General features: G+C 44.9%; 1 protein-coding gene across 1 annotated transcript; it reads left to right on the top strand.

Annotated features, from left to right (window-relative positions):
- Positions 1 to 3299: 3299 nt before the first annotated feature.
- Positions 3300 to 24549, top strand: sp2 (sp2 transcription factor). The gene is made up of 8 exons (XM_083634865.1): positions 3300 to 3374; positions 7798 to 8276; positions 12008 to 12257; positions 14405 to 14620; positions 15504 to 15789; positions 17372 to 17549; positions 21884 to 22077; positions 23406 to 24549. Exons 1-8 carry the CDS (start codon positions 3312 to 3314, stop codon positions 23504 to 23506), a joined length of 1767 nt encoding a protein of 588 aa, XP_083490991.1. The 5' UTR covers positions 3300 to 3311; the 3' UTR covers positions 23507 to 24549.
- The last annotated feature ends 1670 nt before the right edge of the window (positions 24550 to 26219 follow it).

The raw sequence follows: 26219 nt of genomic DNA, 5'->3' as shown, positions 1-26219 counted from the left end.
ACAATTGGCCAAGTTAGTAGTTAGTTTATGGGATAGGAATTCTGGCAGATGACAGGCACTATAGGTGCCATTTTCGACTTCAATTGGAAGAGAAAATTATCCAGAAATGAAGATTTGATTGACAGCTGCATTTCGTGATACGATTGGTTGAAATGGGGTAGAAATATGATAGTACTACAAGGTGACGTCAGCAAACCTGTACATTACTGTTATCAATGAAATCTTGAAAAACGAACTTTTGATGTGAAAAAGTGTGAAAAACTAAAGAAATTAGATTGTTGTGATTTGTTTTGCATACATTATTAAATAGGTGCACTGCATATACCCAGGTATTTGAACTAAAAGAAAAGAAAAGCCATTCTTGGGTTCAGCTCGACTTTAAAACTTTAAATCTTGTACCACTTACCCTGGAGTGCTTCTGATTGACAACACAATCTCAGCCTCTTTTGGCCATCAGTGTTGGCGGCCGGTAACTCATTACAAAACTAATATAGTACACGTAATATATATTACTTTTTAGCAGTGACTCAGTAATATAACTTATTACTTATAGGGTTTCAGTAATATTATACAAGTTCCTTTTGTCAAGGAACTCAAGTTACAAAGGCCTAGAGAGAGGCTGAACTATTTTGTGAGGGAAAATCAAATTTTAGAGAGAAAATGTAAATATTATAATTAGGGGTGTCAAAAATAATCGATTATAAGATGCATCGTGATGCGGACGTGCACGATTCTGCATCGATTCACAAATGTCAAAAATCGATTATTATTTTTTTATTTTTTTTATTTTTTATAATCAAATATAATGGAAGTACATGCAGTTGTTTATTTTAATTATGGATCATAATACAATGCAATTCCAAATGCACTTTTATTTTAAAAGTAGCCACACAGTGAGAAAAAAGAAAGTGAGAAAAAATAAATCATGTATTGCGGAAAAAAGTGATGCATCGATTTAAGATGCATCGATAATCGTACTCGAATCGAATCGTAGCCCTCTGAATCGTAATCGAATCGAATCGTGAGGCCAGTGAAGATTCACAGCCCTAATTATAATGCATGATGATAACAGTTGTGTATAGTAGTAGAACCATGTTTCTTCCCACTCCATAGAATGTCTTGCAACCCCCTAAAATGATCTGGTTGACCCCATGGGGGGGGGGGGGGGGTCCCGACCTGGGGGGGTCCCAACCGGGTTGAGAGTACCACTGCTTTTGCTGTAAGACATGGAGTTCTTCGGGGTTCCCACCCACGGGTCCTTGAAATCCTTGAAAGTTTGTGAATTTGAGAAAAGAAACGGCAAAAGGCAAGAATAGAAATTGACGCTATTTTCGATTCATTTTACACGAGTAAAGCGGGGATACGTTCCGTTGTCTGCGTGTGGTTATTAGGGATGGGATATCGGTATCGGGATATCGGTATCGGGATATCGATATGACGTAATTCACATATCGGATATCGGACTGACGTCGCTGATCCACATTCCGATCCAGACTCCATTCATAGCCTGCACTGGACCATAATAAAACCACCGTAAATGAAACACTGCTAGTAAGTAGTAGTAGAAGTGATGTAGTAACGTTAGCGGTTACCGTAAATTTCGGACTATAAGCCGCGGCTTTTTCCCCGTTTTTTGGCCCTGCGGCTTATATAACGATGCGGCTTATCTATGGATTTTATCAGCTAACGGCCGCTCGGGGACCTCCAAAATCTATGGATGTTGGTATGAGGTAGAACGAGAGCAAGACAGACATTACGAGAGCGAGACCCTGATTGGATGATGTTGCAAAAAATGTGCCTCGCGACCTGATTGGAGCACTGTGCCACTACGCTCTCTCAGCCACTACGGTAAAACACCCTCCCTCCTCCCTCGCTCCGGGGGGAAAATGGCAGCGATTGAGCCTGAAAGACAGTCTGAATGAAATTGAATGTAACATTCCCAATTCTATGTATTACATTCTAAAAAACTAACGGCAACTTTTTGGAAGGCTAAGCCACACAACTAGCTCGTTGTAATCTAACATCATGCTTCAAAAGATGGAGAACTGGCTGTGTTACGACGATGGCGGCGATTGAGCCTGAAAGCCATGTCTGAGACAGTAGCGAGACAGGAACAACAACAACAGCAGCAGCAGCAAAGGATCATGCACAAACCCAAGACGAAAGGGACTGTCCGTCAGGGCGCGGACGACTGTGTCAGCAACTCCCTCCCGACTACCAGGAGAAAATTACAAACTTCGGCGAATTCACACAAAGAAAGATCAAGGAATATTCCATCGGACCGGAGCAGATCATAAATATGGATGAAGTGCCTTTGACGTTCGACCTGCCTCTCACTAGGACTGTTAACAAGAAAGGTGAATCGTCCATCACGTTGAGAACCACAGGTCACGAGAGAACGAATTTCACTTGTGTTCTTGGCTGCACAGCATCTGGAGTAAAGCTCCCGCCGATGGTGATTTTTAAGCATCTCACAATGTGTGATTTTGTCTGGGGATTAGTGAGTGACCTGACTTTTGTTTTGTTTTGTTGAAATGTTAATAAATGGGAGCTTCCCCAAACAGCCATCTCTTTCCCGACAATCCCCTCTGTGCACGAACCCTTACATATGGTAATTAAACATCAAAACACCCGCGGCTTATAGTCCGGTGCGGCTTATATATGTAACAAACAGGCAATTTTGCTGCTGCGGCTTATACTCAGGTGCGCCTTATAGTGCGGAAATTACGGTAGTTAACTCAACATCTCTTTCTTAGTTTTGGAAATATTTTAGTCTCATACATATTTTGGGGGTTTCCCACTTTACCAAAATGTGGTAAAGTGGCAGGGGTTGTCGCTTTATTTGTTGAAATGTTATCTTAATAATTTTGAGTGGATCAATTGTTTTGTAATATCTGATGACCTTTATTAATTGTTTAATTGAATATTGCTATGAGATAATTGATTACCAAACCAAAATACTAAATGATGTCACAGTAGGAGCCAGCTACTATGTAAACGTGGAGGCTGCAGCTCCTTGGCAGAGTTGCCAAGAGCTCTGGTGTATCGGTATCGGTATCGGTATCGAGTATCGACAGATATCCAAATTCAGATATCGGAATCAGATCGGAACTGAAAAAAAGTGGATGGGTGCATCTCTCTACTCATTATAAACATGATCAGTGTGGTCACGGTACTTAACCTTGATCCGTGGTTCTTATGAATACCGCCCATGTTTGTTGACATCAACATATTTGTGAAAGTCGATGCTGCTGCCTGCCTGTATCTGACTCTGCTGTGCGTACGTGTGTTTTCCAGAACAACAGGACAGTATGGCCACCACTGTTGCTGTCAGTCCCAGCGAATACCTCCAGCCTTCCACCACTTCCACACAAGTGAGTCACAGCCCGACACTGAGTGCCTGTACCCTCTGACCTCTCACCTCTAGGCTCGTGTCGAGATCAGGCGTAATCCGTAACGCACGCACGTTGCTGCAGACTAGCAGAGAGCCCGATGTGAACGGACTCGCCGTGCATACCCGTTTGGTCAGAATTAGTGGATGGGTGTGGGTTGTGTTTCTGTGTGTGTGTGTGTGTTTTTTTTTCTTTCTAACTGGGTAATGGCGCAGGCCAGGGTATAGAGAGTAGGGCTGGGCGATATAGCTAAAAAGTTTATCGATATAAAATATTTCATATCAGTCGATATCGATAATTATTGATAATTTTTAAGGACCCGTTTTATTAATAAAAAAAAACATCAGAACAAAAGGAGGTTTGCGTTTAACCACTTTATTTTGAATTTATTTTCAAGGCACACACAGGTAATAATTGTAATGCTAACACTCACACATACTTGCACATGCTTGCACTTGCCCTGGCCAGTGCAAGCAGTAATTTACAGACATGGTGACGTTTTATTTTGATGACGTAGCCTACCGTTGCCAGTCTTCCCAAACAAAAAAACGTTTGGTAACGTGTATTTCAGGGTTGTTTAACGTGAGGTGATTCAGTGAATGAGCTGCCTCGCATTCCACAAAGTAACGTTTGAGATGTCCGCATTTGTGAAATTGGTGTAACGTAATGTTAATGTACCGGGCGCACAAGAAAGACTGCGTGCTTAACACGCTGTCAATTTACATTAACATTGAAACTCACTCGCATTGAATTCTTTGTAACGTTTACCGACGTGTTCTGCTTTCTGCGTCCCTTTTATTGACAATTTTGTGGTGGCGGGTGAGACCAAACCTGCTGTTGGCGTCACTAGCAGTGCCCGTTGTCGAGGGATATGATTGGCTGTTTATGAGCTGGGGCGGGTGCACCCTCGAGGTTTGTCTGTAAGGCCATGTTCACATTACAGGCAAATCTGATTCGCTGATAACGTCATTAATCATCATTATCTTGATTGGTTTCCCAAATCCGATTTGGGAGTGTGTCCGCACTGCCACAAATCTGATTCTCAAGTCGGATCTGTGTGTCCAGACCTAAACGGCCTATCTACTGTACATGGGTTGCTATGGTAACGACGTGGGCGTCAGTAAATACGTACGTTGGTGACGTGGTTTTCCTGCGCAGAAGCATTTGATGGCGAGTTGCGAGTGACGTTCAAATCAGATTTGGTGGATCTGCGCGTCCGCACTCAAGTCACATCAGTCGAAAGCAGATTGGAAACTACCTCCATATGTGGTTTGGGACAAGTGACACAAATCAGACTTGGAGCGTCCAGACTCATAAAACCAATCTGGATAAAGTCATTAATAGGTCACTAAAGTTCACAAATCAGATTTGGCCTCCTAGTCTGAACATGGCCTAAATGATTAGCTGTTTCCGTGTCACTCGTAGCACACTGTATTAACAAAGGACATGATAGGCTGTTTATGAGCCACGGAGGAGAAGCGCGCTTGTTTTTTTCATGCAGTCTATCGAATGGCTTTTTATTGTATTGTTCACGTGTCTATCGCGATATATATTGCTATTGTTTTATCGACCAGCCCTAATAGAGAGCCAAATGGCCCAATTCCACCGCAGCTAGTAGCGCGGTCCCGCTCCACTCGACTCGATAAATGGTCTCATCCCACCGGTAAAACCCGGCCCAGCCCGGTTAGATTTGAGGCTGAGTCGTGCTACTTTTGGTCCCTGCCTCGTCGGGGTTCTATTCTGCGAACCCGGGTTCATACGGTGACGTGAAAACATTGTAGACGACTGATTGGTCAGGCAGAATCGTGTTTACTGTCTATCCTACTGACTGTCAATGCAGCGCTGCATACCAGTTTAGTGGGGGCTTACCTTCTCTTATATTATGTTATTTCCATCAGTCTTTTGTGTTGCTGCCTTCGGCGCTGGTGAAATAAAATCGATCTCCTTGCTCAGCTTTAACATGCGCTCCTCGGGAAGCCCTTTGTAGTTGCCTCCGCTAGGCCGCAGGCGAAGCCGCGGTCTTGCCTGTTGAGCTGCCGCTGGGGTTCTCCTCGTAGCGCCTCTCCCGTCCCCGCGCAGTGCATGCATGTGAGTTTGAGTAACAACAAAGTGATATCCATTCTCCTGGCCGATTGTCACATTTGCCCATGTACACTGTAGGTCATTTAGAGGCACCAGTATTTCATAATCAGTTTAAAAGTTCCGTGTATTAATTTCATTTTAACGTTATACTTATAGCCTACTTCGGCAATGGGCGGAGGGCAGATATGCGGTCCCATTGACGACCAGGTGTGGGCGGAGGCAAGTAAACTTGCTATGGAAACAGAGTCTATATCAAGTAGAGCCGAGTAATACCAGATAGAGTGGAGCTGTACTGTGCTGTTATATGTGGTGGAAATGAGCCAAAAGTGAACGTCACTTCCTGCTTCAGCACTGTACCAGAGATTTTCATCCACCATTTATTTTCCCATAGACATTTCGTAAAATGCTTATAAAAAATAGTTTTACTTGGTCAAACCAAATGGTTCAGCTATATTTAGAATCGAGAGAGACCATACAACATTTTACTCTGACCAAAACGTAAAAAAACATCGGAAAAATATTTTCTTTAAATCCGCAATTGTTTTACGTTTTGGTATTTCCCATGAAGGGCCAAAACTCAATCTGGGCGGAGGGCCGAGGGCCAAAACTAAACGTTGTGGAATTACATTAAAATGTATTGTGTTTTATAGAAAATTAACATTCTAAATCTAAAATAACATTTCAATATAATAATCTACTTTTTATCTGTTTGGTAATTGTAATAATTTGCAATTGGTTATATATATTTAAAAAAACATCTGCATTTGTGGGGAGCTTAAACATTTAATCAGTAAACAGCCAGTTAAAAACAGTTGTATTTTCCACCTTTGTAATCAAGAGAGAAATTTGACTGAATTCACAACTTGAAAAATCTACTAAAAAAGGTACTTTGAAAATCAGTTTCGTAGTGGCGACGTATATTGTACTCTTTCAAAACAGCCACTCTCTGTCTGCAAATGAGACAAACCGCTGTTGAATTTACTTCGGGGGAAAAAATACTCGTCTTGCCACTCCGTCCTAAACTTTCTTTTGTCAGTGTGCCACTGCCGTGATGATGATCTGTCCATCTTGGCCCGCGGGCCCCAAATTGGGCACCACTGGTCTACGGGAAACTAAATGGTGGATGAAAATCTCTGGTACAGTGCTGCAGCAGGAAGTGACGTTCACTTTGGCTCTCTATATACCCTGGCCCTGGAAAGTTTGGAAAATGCTTGATTTGAACCCTCGTGTTTTCAAGGTTTGGAATATGCTTGAATTTGAATGTCCTCCTTGAAAAGGTCTTGATTTTAAACATAATCTGGTGTTTCATCCACACATTACATTCACTCATGTAAACCAACAATCTTTTAATACCTGAAAGGAGATGATGCTGTCGTGATCTTCATTGTCTCCTGGCATCTCACACAAGACACAGAGCGGAACCGCCGAGTGGACCGGAGCTGGATTGACTGACATGTGCCTTGAAATGAAAAGGGGACGTTCTTCCGTTCAGCTCCGCTCCACTCCGCGTCATCAGGGCGACCCATCTGCTCTCATTGCTCTGAAAGTGCTTGAATTTGACTTTTCAAAAGCTGTACAAAGGCTGTAGTAGAAGGAGGGGGGGGGAAAAAAATGTTTTTGTCAAATGCGTTGATCTTTTTGTGAAGTCTTGAGGATCACAGAAATGTCCAGAAGCACACACTCCATCTGTCTCTGTTGTATCCATAACTTTTTGTTGGTCTTGATCTTTGCCCTCTCCATAAGTGCCAAACTGGTTCTGCTTCTACTGGTTTTAATGGCTGCTGCTCCTGCAGCTACAGTTGCCTGCTGCATCAGAGATAGTGTGCTGTGCCTCTGACTCTTGTTTCTCTAGGGCCATGTGATTTCCGCAATGCAGAAAAAACGGACGGAATCATGGAATTTGGTAATTAAAATGGAATGGACTGTAAAACATGGGGTATTGCAGAATTTTCCTATAATTTGTCTGAAATGGATCAAAGTAGGCCTAATTATACAAATCAAACCCCTGTAGGGACCTAAATGATTTCATAATTGTAAAAAAAATAGGCAGAGAGAAATAATTCCGTTTTCGATTGAGGTGTTTTGAGAGAGAGAGAGAGAGAGAGAGAGGGGGAGGTCGGGCTAGTGGCACCTCACCTCACAACTTGGTTTTTGCTTTGAGAAACATGTGAAAGAGGCTGTCTAAGATGAGCCAAGTCATGAAACATACAAGTACAACCAAACCCCCCCAGAATTACAATTAAAATGGAAAAAGCTGAATTTGGGGGGTTGGGGCATTTGGGGCAAAATCCAAGGGATTTCATATGGCCTTATCTCCCTGCAGGACTCCCAGCCCTCTCCTCTGGCGCTGCTGGCGGCCACCTGCAGTAAGATCGGCCCTCCTGCCGCTCAGGCTCCGGCCAGCGCCGCCCCGGCCCAGCCGCAGCCTCGCCGGCTCCTCCCCATCAAGCCGGCCCCCATCGCCCCGGCGCCGCCCAAGAACCTGGGCTTCTCCTGGGCCTCCAAGGGCAACGTGATCCAGCTGCCCGTCGCCGGCCTGGGCCAGGCCGGCGGGCACCCCGGCAGCCCCGTCGTGCTCACCATACAGAGCCCGGGCCGCGCCAACGCCTCGGCGCCTGCCAACATCCAGTACCAGGTGGTGCCCCAGATCCAGGGCACCCAGACCATCCAGATGATGCCGCAGGGAGGCCAGATCCAGCTCATACCGGGCACCAACCAGGCCTTCATCACCACTCCCATGACCATGCCGGCCACCGCGCCGGTCACCCCGCAGAAGACGGTGGCCATCAAGCCCTCCCCCAGGTAGGGATGAAACGATTAGCGGGGTTTTATGATCGACCGCGATCAAAAATTCCCGACGGTTAATATTAACATCACTGATGACGCGTCCTAGCGCATGCTGGAGTATGTATTTTAAAACATAGAATCCTGGCTTGCCCTGGCCAGTGACACTTAGGAAAGACTAGGTGACAACCAAGTATAGTTTGGTGACAAGCTGGAGAGACAGTTGACGGTCGGAGAGACGGCATTCGGTATGGGATGGGTTTAGCACCCCATCCTGGCTCTCTCGTGAGGGAGAAATCCACAAACGCTATGGATTAGCCTCCTGAAAATCTGCGCAAAGATCGGCGCGGCGCGGCCTGGGGTCCTTCAGGCTAGAGCGAGGTGCCCGGCGCAGGCGAATGACGTGCAGCGCACAGGCCCTCTTGAGGCGTCCCTGAGGCATCCTCTCTGCCTCTGGATTGCCTTTGCCCCGTGAGGGTCTGGTGAGACGGAGGAGCACGGCCGGGAGTTACCCACAGAGCCTAGATCCTCCATGCACCGAAGTGCCAATACTGCGGCGTAGCACTAGCTCTATTGCAGCGGATTGGGCGTTCTCGCTTAGCCCTTCCGCGGGCAACGGTGCAGACAAGAGTAGTAAGGCTGATCCGTGAGCGGCTTCTGGGACGCGGTCGGGGTCTTAATTGGCCTCGGCTGGGTCTACTGGGCGAGGGTGTATGATGTTGAGAGACCCGAAACACCTTACGACCCCAGATAACATCACTGATGACGGGTCCTAGCGCATGCTGTAGTATGTATATTTGAAACATCGTTTCTAATTTTAATTAACATTAAAACCGTGTTACTGAGATTACAGCGCTTTGAAAAACACGGTAAATACTGTCCATTGTCAGCCAAAGTTTGCAACTGTCTCCCAGATGCAGGCACACACAGCGTATCGGTACTTTTTGGGTCAGAGTTTTCAATGTAAAACTTGGCTAATGCAGGAAAAAGCTACCGCTCCACCCGGCTTCGTCTTTGTTAACTCATTGAGTGCCAAGGACGAGTATGTTCGTCAATTCGTTTAGTAACGTAGAGTGCCAAGGACGAGTATGTTCGTCAATTGCGTTTTTTGACGGTGGGACGTGGATCAATGCCTAATACATCTCCTGTAAAATTTTGGGGCATGTTGAATGTGTATAACCTATTTTACCGACCCATTAGGTGGCGACAGTGCTCTCCAGATTAGAGAAAGTTGAGTAAAAACAGCAGAAAAAGCCGTGATGAAACCATTCTCATGAGAATAGTTTGGCTTTTCGCTGTCGCGCTGGGAGCCGGCGCACAACGGTGGGGGGCTCCGAAAATAGACTCTGGGTGCAGCACACTTTGAAACGCGCAGCAGAAAGCCCAGAAAGCCCAAAATCGGACGCAGCTTCATCCCAGCTCACAACCGAAACCCCAGAAACGAGCGAGGCGAGCCCGATCCAGACTCCCCCGACGAGCGGCGGCCATCCGAACGTGGATCCGCAAGCAGCAGAGACTCGCCTGACAAGCAGCAGAGTGAGCAAAGCCACCAGAGACACACCCACGGAGGAGGAGTTTGCAGTAGAGGGGGGTGGGGGTGCTGTTATATTGAAGGAAATTACTGTTCAGATTAGGGGTCGACCGATTATCGGTTTGGCCGATTATTATGGCCGATATTCAACATTTTGCCGATTATCTGTATCGGCATTTTCATTGGCTGTTTGCCGATATAATAATTCAATAAAAAAATGCGCTAATTTGCAGCTGCTGCGGCTGGAAGGAGCCTCTCCTACAGTACTGTAGTTCCCTCTGTGTGATCTGGAGCAATGTCCCTCCCACAGCGCTATCTGATTGGTTACACATCGAGCAATAGCCTATCAGAGAGCTGCTCAGAGATGAAATCTGACACCTCAGTGCTCCAGCCTGCACAGGGGCAGGCCGTGGCCGTCTGAGCTGTGCTGCCTCTGTGGAGCGGACAGCGGACTTGACTAGTTGGCTGTTGCGACTGTGTGACAGTCACAGTGTTAAGGTAAAGCTGCAGATATTGCCATGCCGAAGTTGTACTAAAGTTAATATACATAATAATTACCTACGCTGACATTTCAAAAACACCACGATCTTATGAGCGATTCGTATGAAGCGCAGCCTCGCACAGTGCAAAGTGTGTGGAGATAGGTCTGTCTATAAGTGAGAGAGATGATTGTTGCAGTGATAACGATAAGATAACAGAGATTATTTGTGTACTGATAGCATATATCTTTGAGTAACGTTGGTGCCTGCTGTGCAAGTGCAACTCAAACTTATCACCGTCCACCGCTGTTGAAGAGGGCAAAATAGCCTAGTAACCTCACAAAGCAGTGTATGGGGCACTAGTTTTTAATTCCATAGTAGCGTGCGTGTCCACGGTGTAGCGTCGCTCTTTTTGAATCAAATGGCCATGGTTGTCAGTAGCGAAGCTGTTTTATTGATCCAGTCGCGCTTCGTGTCCGAAAAATACATCGGCAGGCAGGCATGTCTGGGCAAGCTGCAGCGGACTTTTTTTCTGCTCTCTCTGACTCTCTCTCTGCTTGGAACAAGGAACCGAATAAACTAGGACGAGACATTTCGTCAGCGGACTCTAGAATGAAACAAGGAACCGAATAAACGAGGATGAGACATTACATCAGCGGATGCACGGATGAACGTGTTTGTTTCAGTATTCTCCTTTGAGAGCCTGGGGGTGAGGTTAGTGTCAGGTGTAAGCGGAGGGAAACCCTCTATTATTTTGTTACTGTAGTGAGTCGGTGTTAGTTTGTTAAAAGTATAAGTCCACAGCTTTATCTTGATAATGTGCCCAAGTCTCCACTAGATTGAACAAACACACACACACACACACACACACACACACACATACACTTTGATTCATATCAATATTAATAGAGTGAATATTTTCAAATAATATTGTAGTTGGATAAACTGAAGAAAATGAATTTCAACAACGGGTCGTGTTATTCTAAATTTTGACACCAAGATTTAAATTTTTACTGCAAACATATATCGGTTCCAAAATATCGGTTATCGGTGTCTTTCATTGCCGATAATCGATATCGATATCGGCCCTGAAAAACCCATATCGGTCGATCCCTAGTTCAGATGTTTCAGGTCAGAAAATATTAGTTTCAGAGTCAGTGATTTGCTTGAAATGCTTAATTTCACAAAAGGCTCAATATCTCAGCTTTCTAGATGGAAACGCCTGTTTTTGCTGTTTTTGACCTATCTTCTCCGGCTGATAACTAAAGAACGGAAAATTATATCAATAAACTTTTTTTTGCTGCTGATACAATAGTCTCGTCATTCTTTGTGCGTGTTCGGTGTTTACATAGTAATATCACACAATATTCTGTGGGCCTCGAGAAATCACTGAAAACGCTCTGAAACTCTGGCACTGGGAGCGTCCGTTCTCCAAAAGTGGCTGGCACTCAATGAGTTAAGGTGCTGGAAGCAAAGAGTACGTAATGACAAGAAAAGCATCCGCACACTTAAATCTGTGCAAAGGCTCACCTTTATTTTCCTGAGCTTTCGGTCCGTTAGACCCTCATCAGCGAGTGTATCGGTACAATATAAAACCGGGTGAGATGATTTCAGTGCCTTTTGAACATTTTCAGCACATAACGACAATAACGCGACAATTCCGATAACCGTGATCATTTTGGGGTCCTCGTAATCGTGACGTGAAATAAATTCCCATAGCGCTTCGTCTCTCTCCCCAGGTCGCGGAAGCCCAACAACGCCATGGTGCAGCTCCCCGGCGGGCTCACGCTGCCGCTCAACGTGGCCACAGGAGAGGTGGGCGGGCCGCAGGTCGCCACGGAGACGGCAGCAGCCCCGCCCACTGCGGCGAAGGGACGCCGAGGGCGGAAGAAGAAGGTGGCTTTGTCCGCCCAGCCCCCGCCGCCCACGTCCCCGCCCCTAGAGCACATGGAGACCATACTGATAGAAGCTTCTGACAATATTATTCAGGTATGTCTGTCTGTCTGTCTGTCTGTGTGTCTGTCTGTCTGTCTGTCTGTCTGTCTGTCTGTCTGTCTGTCTGTCTGTCTGTGTGTCTGTCTGTCTGTCTGTCTGTGTGTCTGTCTGTCTGTGTGTCTGTCTGTCTGTCTGTCTGTCTGTCTGTCTGGCCGCCTCTCCGTTAAAGTCGGTGAAACCGCATTTTGAGAGCATCTTGCTTCCTTCGTGTGATGCATTTCCTGTTGAAACAGGATGTTGGAGATTGTGATTACATTAGAGATGATTTGTATTGCTTGTTTTTACGTCGCTTCTTGGTAGAGCAATTTGGACCTTGAAATGATATCCATCGGCATCGGGCATCTAGGGCTGTGCGATATAATCGATACGGCAATATATCGCGATATTAAAAAAAAATTGTTTTTGCAGGCCATGCCATGCCAGGCCTCTGCATCTGGTGATTCGGGATCACCTAATCGATACTGTATCGATATTTCCCATATCGATGCGTTCAGTAACACTCAACACTCAGTAGTGTTGACTAAATTTGTCCACTAACTTATCAGTATAAAGTGATGTACATATTATTACACTACCTGGGTGGTACAGTGTGTTGTATCTCTTTAGCTCTATTATTTCATTTTGAGTAAATTGTCTAGAGTATTGCAATATATCGCAATATGTATTGTATCGCAATGTATCGTGATACAATTGTATCGCGACTCATGTATCGTGATACGTATCGTATCGTGAGGTCCTTGCCAATACCCAGCCCTACGGGTATCTCAATACAGGGTATCCGCGGGGTCTTGAAAAGTCTTGAAAGTTGGGAATTCAATTGAGGGAAAATCAAGACCCTTGAAAAGTATTGAATTTCAATATTCAATATGTGTATTTACGCGGCCCCTCCCCCCGGCTACACGAGCAATCAGTGTAGCTGTGAGTGATCATCACTGACTGATTGCCAAGAAGTCATCAACTGTTTACAGCCGTGCGTATAGGCTATTGTTGCAATTCAACGTGATAATGGCTGCTGAACGAGAAGAACCCGAGAACCCCCAGAACTTTTCCTCCGTCGAAAAATACAAATAATATTGTGGGAATATTTTGGGTAAAAGCACAGATGGCCAGGGAGGATTAAACATGCAGGAACGCCATCCTTATTTGCCAAATTCAAGGTACGTTAAAACTATACTATAAGTATGCAAAACGTTGTTTTGCGTCATCATACATCGTATCGGACACAGACCATTTCCACCCGCAGCAGGATTAATGTCAGCTAAACCCTTTCATAGGCTAACATGGCTAACGCTAATTAGCACCAGCTATCTTTGCGCTATCTAACTTTAACGTTACTTGACTGAGCAAATAACGTCATGTGTAGGCCAGCATGTCGCGCTCACCAGCACACGGCCAGAGGCTGTGTGTGTGTGCATCAACATTGGAAACTATGACGCCACAGGTCTCGTTCTGAGGAATTGTAGCATTGGATCAGTGACAGTTGATCAGTGTTTCTCACGCCACAATAGAGTTTGACTGCCACATATACTAATTTCAATTCAACCTCTTCATTTTGCTCTCAGAGTGCACCAGATTGATGCATCTTACTTTAAAATGTACAACATTTTCTTTCAAGAGGGTCCAGGGTCTATCCACCATGATCTCTCCAAATCCTCAGGGAAACACTGTTAATGTGTGCATGTGTGAGTGAGTGAGTGAGCGAGCGAGCATGTTATTGTTATAAATATACTTTTTTTGTTTTTGTTTAAATAAACCTTGCCTTTGGGTTAGTCAAAAATAGTTTTACTGGTTCAAACCAAACGGTACAGATATATTTAGAAACAGGAGAGATCGCATAACATTTCACTCGGACCAAAACGTAAAAAAAAAAATGCGGGTTTGAAGAAAATATTTTTTTGATGTTTTTTTTTTAAGTTTTGGTCCGAGTGAAATGTTCTATGGTCTCTCCGATTATAGCGTTAGCTGAACCGTTTGGTTGGAACCAGTAAAACTCTTTTTATACGCATTTTACGAACGGGGAAAATAAATGGCGGATGAAAATCTCTGGTGCAGTGCTGAAGCAGGAAGTGACGTTCCACTTTTGCCTCTCTATAATGAATTAAAATGTGAATTCCCCCCCGCCCCCTGGTTTGTGTTTGCAGGCGGGCAACAACCTGCTGATCGTGCAGAGTCCGGGGCAGCCGGCGGTGGTGCAGCAGGTCCAGCTGGTCCAGTCAAAACAGGACTCTCAGGTGGTCCAGATCCCCCAGCAGGCCCTGAAGGTGGTGCAGGCCGCCTCCGCCACGCTGCCCCCCGTCCCACAGAGGCACTCCGCACCCTCAAACCTGCACATCACCCCGGACACAACGCAAACACAGGTATCCATTCAGACCTGCACATCACCCCGGACACAACGCAAACACAGGTATCCATTCAAACCTGCACATCACCCCGGACACAACGCAAACACAGGTATCCATTCAGACCTGCACATCACCTCGGACACAACGCAAACACAGGTATCCATTCAGACCTGCACATCACCCCGGACACAACGCAAACACAGGTATCCATTCAGACCTGCACATCACCCCGGACACAACGCAAACACAGGTATCCATTCAGAGCCTTGCATGCGCCACACTTCCCCCCCCTATCAAACTCATGTCAAAAACAATGTTTCAACACAATGTTTGATATGAGAAAATGTTTTCGGGATGTAAAACATCTTTGGTTGAACGTCAGATTCTGCTGTCAGTCAGTGCCCACCCACAGTAGCAGGAGAGAGAGAGAGCAGTTTCTCCACCCACAGGAGCAGGAGAGAGAGCATATTATTTTTTATTTTTTATAATCGAATAAAATATGGAAGTACATGCAGTTGTTTATTTGGATCATAATACAATGCAATTCCAAATGCACTTTTATTTTAAAAGTAGCCACACAGTGAGAAAAAAGAGAGTGAGAAAAAATAAATCACGTATTGGGGAAAAAAGTGATGCATCGATTGAAGATGCATCGAGATGCATCGATAATCGTAATCGAATCGTAGCCCTCTGAATCGTAATCGAATCGTGAGGCCAGTGAAGATTCACAGCCCTAGTGACCGCCGGAAGTGTTAACACGACCCGGAAGAATTTGGCCCAACCCCCCCCCCCCCCCCCCCCCCCCCCCCCACCGCGTCTGAACATAAGGTGAATTTGCTGAAACAAAGCTCTGACTTCCAAAGTGAGTTTGTCTCAGCGAGGTGTGTCTGCTGCTCAGATCCTGATCAAAACGCCGTCGGGGGAGTGGCAGGCCGTTCAGCTCCAGGAGACGATCGCCACGCCAACGACCCCCACCACCTCAGCCATCAGCCCCACCTCGCCGGGGGCCAAGAGGACTGCGGCGGGGGCGCGCAGGGAGAGGACTCTGGCCAAGATCGCGCCGGCCGGGGGGATGATGGCGCTGAGCGCGCCGCCACTCTCCACGCCGGCGCAGACGGTGCAGACGATCAACATCAACGGGGTCCAAGTGCAGGGAGTTCCTGTCACCATCACCAACGCAGGCGGTGAGTACTACACAAGCCCTAACCCCTCCCTCTCTTGTGTTATTATTGCTGTTATACAACCGTTCTATTATAATGATTGATTGATTTGATTTTGGATAAACAACGACAACATCCAAGGGATGACATGAAAAAGTGTAAACACGTATTTTCCGTCATGGTCCCAGGTCTTATAAAAACATGACATACAGCAACACAGAACATCAGATAAACAATACAGAACAATCAAGGATAAGAAGAACAAGAGATATAAACCAACATACCATGACAGCAGAAGGCTCACACACACATGACTCCAGCTTACTCAATACGATTTTCTTCAGAAGGTTTTTAAAACCATTCAGAGAATTTGCAGTTAATTTCATTAGAGACTTGTTCCACTCCTCCCTTGTGAGGACCGTTGTCAGGACTACACAGGTGTAGTCATAGTGACATCAAAACCACTGTACCAGGATACACAGGTGTAGTCATAAGCCGTTTTCACACATGCGTTACAGGAAAATTACCTGTAAATCAATATCGGCCATTTCCCGGAATTTCCCTTCACACCTGAGCGCTCGCATGTGTAAATATAGTCGTCAAATAGCCTGTATGTTGGGGGGGGGGCAAAAACTCTGATGGTGAAATAAGTTCGCTTGTCACACAATAAATCACACTCGTTTGACTTAAGAGGGCATGTAAGTTGTATCCTTCACATTCGCTAACCAGTCTTTGAACTGAAATCTTTGAAGAAGTTGGGATCCGTGTGTGAGAGAAATAGCCTGGCTGGTTCGATGTTTATCCGTTCACCTGCGTCGCGTTGAAGCACTTTTTACAGACTGGCTTCGTTTGATGTGTCCAGGGGGCTTGCCTTCGCTGTCGGCAACGTAAGCAAAATGCTTCCACATTTCGCTTTGTGCATCTGCTTACAAGCGTTGGGCGGCTTGCAAGACTCGAACAAGCCTTTGCCATTTTCGCTGTCTGTGTCCCTGTCGGGCTGGACTGAAGGACTCTGGCCAGAGAGCGAGCAGAGAGGGGAGGGGTGGGGGGGGGAGCACGCCCACACATGAAGCAGCCATACCGCTCTCATGACAACCTAGAAACTGGTGAAAAGTCTGCGATGACGGGGTCGCGCTTATACCGGAAAACAACTTTCACACTCCAAGGCATTAGACCGCTTTCCGGTCATTTAACGGTAAAAAGCGCATGTGTGAAAACGGCTATAGTGACATTGAATTAAGGACATAGCTAATTAAAGTCCTCATGGTCTTCTCCAATCAAATCTGTTGATCAAGGAGTGGTCATTTGAGCCTGTCTGTTACAGCATTTAAATCCAATCAACAAGTCAAGGACTGGAGTATTAGAATAGTTCCGGGGTTCTCAGGGGGGGGGGGGGGGGGGGGGGGGGGGGTTCCCGGGTTCCTGGGTTCCATTGTCATATCTGACAATAAAAATATTCTCAGATTTGCGTCAAAAGAGGGTGCGCAGGGCCGAATGCGTTTTACATTAGGGCGTATTGGTATGGAAAAGTTTGGGAATGGCTGGAATAGGATGTGTAGGAGCCTGTGTCTCTTACAGTGTGTCCGTGTCTCTCTCTGTTTGCCAGGCCAGCAGCACCTCACGGTGCAGACGATACAGGGCGGAGGACTGCAGCTGGCGGCTCCGCAGTGCCAGGCGGCCATCCAGATGGAGCAGGCGGTCACCCTGGAGCTGGCCGGCCAGCAGGGGGAGAGGAAACGCCGCATGGCCTGCACCTGCCCCTACTGCAAAGACGCAGACAAGAGGCAAGTGTTCTTGCCACCGGGTGCCAGGGGAGGTCCCGTCACGCTGGGTGACAGGTCCCTGTCACGCTGGGTGCCTGTTCAGAACTCTAGGAATTGATGCTAGAGCTGGTGAAGTGGCACGGCGAGCGTGACTTAATGCCACGTGTTGACGCATTTGAAAATGAAGCGGTCTCCACTCGTTTGTGGAGGAATAGTGTTCCCGTCTGGTCTGGTACAAGAGTTCTAGAGTTTTATGTGAAGCAGCCAGAAACAAAAACACTCCTTTGACCATGTTGCAGCTGGACTGAGCTGCACGCTGGACTGAGCTGCACGCTGGGGGGGAAAGTAGTGGGGTTTGGGGCGGATAATTCCAAAAGTTATCGGAATTTCATGAGCTGAAATATTTTCCACTAAGTGCAGAAAGAGGCTGTTTCTTAATTTGGATTTAAAAAAGAAGAATTTGTCATTTTCACGGGGTCTTTAAGGCTGGTCAATCAGGGCTCGACATTAACGGATGCCCGGTTGCCCCGGGCAACCAAAAAAAAAAAAAGGGCAACCGTTTCTTGGCCTTTGGTTTTAACATGCAAAAAAATATGTACAGCAGCAAACGGCAAAATATACACCAAATAAATATGTTTTAATACTTGTGAGTGACATATATGTGACATTTTATTGCTGTTACAATCGGAACGATGTTACTAATTACCAGTCGGAACCTACGTGATGCATGCTGCACGTGCGGTGTGTTTAACGAGTACTGACTCGGACAGGTGGCTGCTCGCACACAATCACAGCGGCTGCAAGACGCACGTGAAGATGTCAAAAGCAGATGAAGTCTGGCTGCGTGGGTCCAAGCCCCGACTAATAACGCTGTCGCTAACCTTGCGTCAGCATCCACATCACAAATCGAGCTGCAAGATGATAATTCAATGAACAAGAACCGCGTCCGCCCGCACGAGGAAATTGTCAAGTCATCGAGGAGTTAAAAGAAAGTAAAAATATTGTTCATTTTAAGAGAAAGTTGAAACACTTTATACTGGAGAAATATAGAACTGATGGTTAACTGTCTTTCGATGATGTATAGTTCAAATGCTAAAAATGCTAAAAATGTATATATGACGTATAGATCAAATGCTTGAAAAAAAAAAATGCTTGCTGTTTTTGTTAATTTGTTTGTTTGTTTGTTTGTAATTAGACCATATGGAAAGTTTGTAATTTATAAGATGAACTGGGTTAGGGCATTTACAAGCTTATAGCTTCAGCCCTAACCTTTTCGGCCAGCATCGTATGTTTGTTTTGTTTTGCATGTTTGTTTTTTGTGACGTGGCGCGAAATAAACTTTATTCATTCATTCATTCAAATACCCCTGCGTCTTTGAACGGAACGGAAAACTAACGCTATACTGCAAAGCATGTAGCCTACAACAAGCCTACAGCATACACCTCGACCAGGACATCCTTCAAAAACGTTTTACCACCGCGTATATGTGCTGAGAAATGAGGAATGCTTTACATCCCTGCCTCGTCTGCCTGTCACATACGGGGTGAGAGAGAGAGGGAGCGCAGCGGCGGGCCAAGGCCGCTTCTGGGCCTTTTGGGGCCCTATGCAACATCTTAGAGTGGGGGCCCCAAACCACTGTCATCATAGTATCCCTGAATGAACATGAGGAGGCGTGAGTCTACTTCATTATCAATAACGCTTTTAATTAACAATATGAACAATAAAGGTTAAAAAAAATATATGAAAATGAAAGTTCACAAATATTACCGTACTTTCCGCACTATAAGGCGCACCTGAATATAAGCCGCAGCAGCTAAATTGCATGTTTGTTACATACATAAGCCGCACCGGACTATAAGCCGCAGGTGTTTTAATGTCTTATCAGCGGAGACCGTTTTGAGTCCTTACCCTCATCGTCGTAACACAGCCAGTTCGCCATCTTTTGAAGCATGATGTTAGATTACAACGAGCTAGTTGTGTGGCTTAGCCTTCCAAAATGTTGCCGTTCATTTTTTAGAATGTAATACATAGAATTGGGAACGTTACATTCAATTTCATTCAGACTGTCTTTCTGGCTCAATCGCCGCCATTTTTCCCCCGGAGCGAGGGAGGGTGAGAGGAGGGAGGGTGTTTTACAGTAGTGACTGAGAGAGCGTAGTGGCACAGTGCTCCAATCAGGTTGCGACTTTGCGAGGCACATTTTTTGCAACATCACCAATCAGGGTCTGTCTGTCTTGCTCTCGTTCTGTCTCTCGTACCAAAATCCATAGATTTAGGAGGTCCCCTAGTGGCCGTTAGCTGTAAAAATCCATAGATAAGCCGCACCGTTATATAAGCCGCAGGGCCGAAAAATGGGGGAAAAGCCGCGGCTTATAGTCTGAAATTTACGGTAGTTAAACAAATCCTTTCAGTGCAAATGCATTATAAAAACAAAAATTTGTTTAGAAAATGAAATTACACAAATGTATTATTATTATTACTACTACTACACCCGGTGCGCACACTGAATCGGCCTATTATACTATATACTATAGACTATTATACTTACCTTTCTGTCACATCGTCATTATTGAGCCGGCTTATGACTTAATCACTCAAAAATATAAGGCGACTAAAACTGGCAACCATATTTTTATTTGGGCAACCAAAAGCTCTTGCCAGGTTGCCACTCCGGCAACCACTTTTAAAAGTTAACGTTGAGCCCTGTAAATAGGTTCAACAGCACAGTTGAGCATTCACACATTCAAGCCTCTCTCTTCTGTAAAGCCGGCTAGTAAAAATTCACTCGTAAAACATTCCCAGTGTTGGAGCAGTAATTAACCCTGATTTGTGTCTCAAACTAGGCCATCTTGGTTCGTTGAATTTGAGGGAATCGGGCCTGGAATGTCCTTGAAAACCCTGGTGTGTCTTATAGCCTAGATACAACTTTGAAATCTTACCTGATTATGAAAAGACTGGGGAGTTCATACTACACTGAAATACATGACACGACTGGAATCACAGATCAAAACACACTTACCCGACTGTGCGCCCAGCAAACTTTCAAGTTATAAGACGGTATCGTCTTGAGCCCACCACACAAATAACCAGCAAACTGACGTGACCATACTAACCATACAGAAGCTGGACAATTTTAGTTTCAAAATAAAAGCGCCAATGTATTACTGCATGACTCACTACGGGTTACAATTGACTTTTCGAAGCCACAACACGTTACGTTAATTTAAAACAGGGTTTCTATGCAAATGTGTTATTTATTTCCTCTTTGGTACTTGGGGCATTTCGGATCACACACACAAAACGGTTGGCGATGGTATACTTTTATTTAGAAATTTGCAACGGGAAGTTTCGGTTTTATTCTTTCCGACTTAACCGTGAACAACCGGCATACTAGCGTCTTTGATGCGTCCCTCTATTATTCACGTGTGCCTTGGTATCAGAAATATCTGTTGTATGAAGACTAGTTATTTGACTGCTTTTGGCTCATTGCCTCCTAGTTGTTCATTGGATATTGACGGGATTCCACGTGCACGTGTGAGTTGAGTTGAGTCGGGTCGTTGGACCAGATAACACGACCCGACTCAACGCGAGAAATTCAAACACGTTTGATAGAATCGTTGTGGCTCCGACTGGCTCTGACTGGCGTCGGGAGGCAGGTTACACCTGACGATTAGAAATCTGTACCCGTAATTAGGGATGTCACGATACTAGAATTTCTACTTCGATACCGATACCCAGGAAAATATCGATACTCGATACCATTTTCGATCCCACGCGGCGGGATGACAACACATCAAGAGACATAAAAAAATAAACAGACAGATGGACGGACAGATGCACGCTTCTCCATAATCTAGGCCTGATAATACTCATTAAAAAAACTTTGACCTTACACAGCAGATTACACCTGATCTAGTCATCAGCCTATCATAACACAGCAGATTACCCTTGCTCTAGTCATCAGCCTATCAGAATACTTTGAACTTGTTGAAGCAAAAGATACCCACCAATGACACGGAGGGAGAAATCAGTGGCATGTTTGATTTTTCAGTTGCAAATGAGTATTGTATAATAATTAGTTTTTAGTATTGATACTTATCGATACTATCGATGCCTGTTGCAAATGAGTATTGTATCCGTTTCAAATTTTTAGTATTGACTTTTATCGATACTATCGATACTTTTGACAACCCTACCCGTAATACACTAACTGATTTTGCTGCTAATTGGCATAACAACTGCAGACTAGAGTCAACAAAGACAGACTGAGCTCACCTGGAAGTCCTGTGTCAAATCGGAGGGGAAACTCTTGCAGTGTATGGTTAGGCATTACTGGTTGTGCGTGTGCGCTGCAGGCCCGGTGACCTGGGGAAGAGGAAGCACATCTGCCACATCCCGGGCTGCGAGAGGACGTTCAGGAAGACGTCTCTGCTGCGCGCGCACGTGCGGCTGCACACCGGCGAGCGCCCCTTTGTCTGCAACTGGGTCTTCTGTGGGAAACGCTTCACACGCAGCGACGAGCTGCAGCGGCACGCCCGCACGCATACAGGTCTGTCTGCTGCACACACACTAGGGCATTCACGACTAGTGAACTTTACTAGTCGACTAGTCGTCCCTAAAGGTAGTCGACTAGTCGTTTTTTTTTTTTTTTTTTTTTTTTTTTTTTTAATCTTTAAGAAAGAACATGAGGTATTTACACGACATACATGGACTATCATATCTCATATCCCATATCCCCCACAAAGAACATCAAAACAAAACAAGAAAACTGCATAAGATACACAATAATCCAAGAACAAACAAGACTATTGGACAAACAACCAAACAAAAACAATGCATTCAGAGTAAATACATAGATCTTGCCCTGTTGGCAAGTTAGTATTTAGTTTATGGGATAGGAATTCTGCCAGATGACAGGCACTAGGCGCCATTTTCTCCTTCATTTGGAGGAGAAAATGATCCTGACATGAAGATTTGATTGACAGCTGCCATGTCGTGATATGATTGGTTGAAATGGGGTAGAAATTTGATAGTACTAGGTGACGTCAGCAAACTGTACATTACTGTTATGAATGAAATCTTGAAAAATGAACTTTTAATGTGAAAAAGTGTGAAAAACTAAAGAAATTAGATTTTTGTGATTTTTTTTTGGGCATACATTATTAAATAGGTGCACTGCATACCCAGGTATTTGAACTAAAAGAAAAGAAAAGTCATTTTTGGGTTCAGCTCGACTAAGTACTTGGTTGATAAAGTGATGACACTTTTACAGACTGGATCCTCTATTTTAGAGATATTGAATAATTAACTATTGAATGATCCCCCCCCCCCCAACCATGTGGGTTTGAAACAGTTTTAAATATATATAAATATTCATATTCTAACTCACTGTTCTAACAGCTGCCAAATATACAAACATCACGTGTGTGTCTGTCGCTTGAACATTTTTGGGGCACAAGCACAACATACAGTATGTATGTAATGTAATATGTATACGCATGTATGTATGTATGTATACAGTATATGACAACATATCAATACCTATATATCATTAGGCCCGTGCAATTACCACTGTACAATTGTGTATATTGTAATTTGGGTTTCAGCAAATCATTCAAATATTGGTACATCCGCGATGTTGAAACATTTCAATGTAACTTTGGAAAATAGTTGATGATACCGGATGCAATGCAGACAAATAATTTCTCATATCTTCAATGAAGATATGACTAATAATTTTGCTGAATAATCTTTATCAGAAACATCTAGCAGCATAATCAGAAGGATCTTTTTCAGCTCTAAATGCTTTTAGGTGTCCTACATTTACCTCATCATCTCATCGTTTTGGCCCCCCCCCCCCCCCCTCCTTCCCCACAGGCGACAAGCGCTTCGAGTGCAACCAGTGTCAGAAACGCTTCATGAGGAGTGACCACCTGACGAAGCATTACAAGACTCACATAAACACCAAGAACCTGTGAGCGGACTGTATACACAGACACGGGCCTCGCCAACCAGACTGCACAGAGAAGAGAAGAGGAGGAGGAGGAGGAGGAGGGGGGGGGGAAACCATACCAAGGGAGTGTCTGACTGTCTCTTGTCCCAAAAACGGGAAATACTCCGAAACAAAAAGACCGCATATTCCCAACTCACTCCTCTCGGAACACTGCGTGTACAAACAAACCCCTCCCGATAGACTTCAGACTGTTGCAGCAAATTTATTATAATAATATTTTTTGTTTGTCCCCCAACCCCCCCCCCCCCCCCCCAACTGCTGGCCAGCTGCGCTGCGTGGGCCGAACGTGTAGGACTCTGAGACGGCCGGGCGTTTGAGATTTTTGAGGCGCAGACGCTCGGCCCTGCTTACTTACTCATGGACTTCACTGGGGGAGGAGTGTACTGTACGCCGAGTTACTCAGACAGGAAACAGCCACGCCCACATGACTCCACTCAACAGCCACGCCCACAGGGACTCCACTCAACAGCCACGCCCACAGGGACTCCACTCACGGATTCTCTCTGCGGCCTTGTCGGTCCTTGGTGTTTTCTTGTCACAGAACGTCAGGAGCTCAAAGCGCCGTGGTTCAAGGCAAGTCGTCAAAATTGAAACCCTCATTTACGGATTTTTTCTTGGACCTCAGCAGAATGGTCGTTTTTGTCATTTTGTTTGCTCTCAGTTTGTGTTTCAGCGCGAGTCTCTCCCCGGGGACCATTCCATCAAACCCATATGAAACTCCTGAAAACCTCTCAAAGTTTACATTGGCTATATATATATTTTAAAGTGTGTATATGCATACCACCATAACAATAATAATAATAGTAACGCTAATAAATGTTATTTATTTAGCACTTTTCCAAACAACCGTTACAAAGTGCATTAAAAACAAATAAGAATAATTACAATAAAATGTGTAATGGAAAAAAAAGAGAGAGACAAAATTCCAACACCAAATAAAAAGAGGATTCAATTACAACGTAGATAAAAAAAAAAAAAAAAAACGTGATGAAGAATGAATTGTAAAAAGGCTTTTCCTTTACAAGTCAGCTCAGCGGTGGGAAGTGATTTCAAAGAGCATATTGATCTGGTTGCTTCGGAAAGAAAAGGCCTTGAATTAGGAGCCGAGTGGAGGGTCGAAGAGGTGCGATGTGTAGCTGGGGGCCAGACCTAGCCTGGGTAAACCCATCCCCCACGTGACCTGCTCTCAGACCTGTTCTCAGTCACTAGTGACTGGGAACTGAGAGAGCAGGTCACGTGGGGGCTGGGTTTACCCAGGCTAGGCCTGACCCCGCTGTGCCTTAAGTTACCAGTCAAACTCTTCAAATCAGTTCTAAAACGCAACAGCTCACCAGTATAGAGCTGCTACAATGGTCAACAGCCTCGCTCGCTGCTGCATTTTGCAACTGGGACTCAAACGGGAACAGAGGGAATGACAATAGGTTTTAATTGTGACGAGATGGAGGTAGGGATAACTTTTTAAAGATCAGTATGGGATGAAAAGCCTTCTCTCTTCTTCCTTTTAACTTATTGACCTTTTTTCTTTTTTTTTTTTTTTTTACTGAAGGAAGCAAGTCTGAACCACCCTCTTTACCTGATCAAGAATGCAGAGGTTTGAATCAAATATCACGCCCACATTCTTGGCTACAGGCTCAACATTGTTGGATAGCTGTCAAATATTATGTGGAGGAATATTGGGACATCCATCTGTAATGTTATTACCTAATAGAGCACCGCGGGAATGAGTCCACAAGACCTGGAGCTGAGCACTTCCTGGTTCCTAGGTGTAAAAGGCAATGGGGATTTCGGTTCAATGCTTGAAATGAGGTCTGTGGGTGAACAAAAGTTTATGAAACCGCAAACGTGTTCAGCAAGATTATCATAAAAAAGGGCTCCTCATTTGTGAAGACGATCTCGCTGAACACAAGGTTTGCCGTTTCATAAACTTTTGTTAACCACAGACCTTATTTCATGCATTTAAGTGAAATTCCCCATTGACTTTTACACGCAGGAACCAGGAAGTGCAGGGACTTTCTTCGGGTAAGCCTACAGAAATATGTCATCCCTGCCGTACTCTCTATTCTCCAACCTCACCGGAGGAGTTCTTTCTGGGCAAGCCTCAGTAGGTCCCCCCCCCCCCCCCCCCGAAGAGTCCAGACGTCAGAGTGTGCTGCTCTCGCATCCTTGACTGCTTCCTGATGTGGATTTACACGTACAGTGCGTACGTACTTTCTGATTTGGAAACCAAGGCAGGTTTTTTTTTTTTTTTTTACACAGCTGCTCGCCCCAACTGCGACAGCAGCACAAGGGTACGCTTACATCACATCCTGTGTTGTTGGTAAATGTAAACAATTTCCAGAGTAAAACAATGTGGTTCTGCTTGACGGTATAGATTTTATTTTGGTGATTTGTAGCCTATGCATTGCTGTGTATATGATTCGGGCCTGACTTGACAATCATGTCACAAGATGCAAAAGAGAAGAAAAAAAAAACATCAAGAGCTTTCTCAGGCCTACGATCAGTTACTTTGTACATACTTCCGGCTATGTAATAGCTTTAATTTTGAATTAACACTTGAGAAGTTTGATTTGTATTGGTATACAGATGACCAGCATTAGGCCCACTTTACAGTATTCACACATTTGCTTTACAGAAAACGTATTTTTGCTCATATTTTGGGATATAATTAAGTTGTAATG

Source organism: Poromitra crassiceps (assembly GCF_964638095.1).
Source record: "Poromitra crassiceps genome assembly, chromosome: 4".
Classification (NCBI taxonomy): Eukaryota; Metazoa; Chordata; class Actinopteri; order Beryciformes; family Melamphaidae; genus Poromitra; species Poromitra crassiceps.
Note: the sequence above shows the minus strand (reverse complement) of the source record. Positions and strands in the feature narration are given on the sequence as shown.

What these genes read in the sequence shown, in the direction of transcription:
- sp2 (XM_083634865.1), top strand. Translation starts at nt 3,312, where the DNA reads ATGGCCACCACTGTTGCTGTCAGTCCCAGCGAATACCTCCAGCCTTCC. An exon ending in CACCATCACCAACGCAGGCG is followed by an intron (nt 15,790 to 17,371) that starts GTGAGTACTACA and finishes TCTGTTTGCCAG; the next exon opens with GCCAGCAGCACCTCACGGTG. An exon ending in GCACGCCCGCACGCATACAG is followed by an intron (nt 22,078 to 23,405) that starts GTCTGTCTGCTG and finishes CCTTCCCCACAG; the next exon opens with GCGACAAGCGCTTCGAGTGC.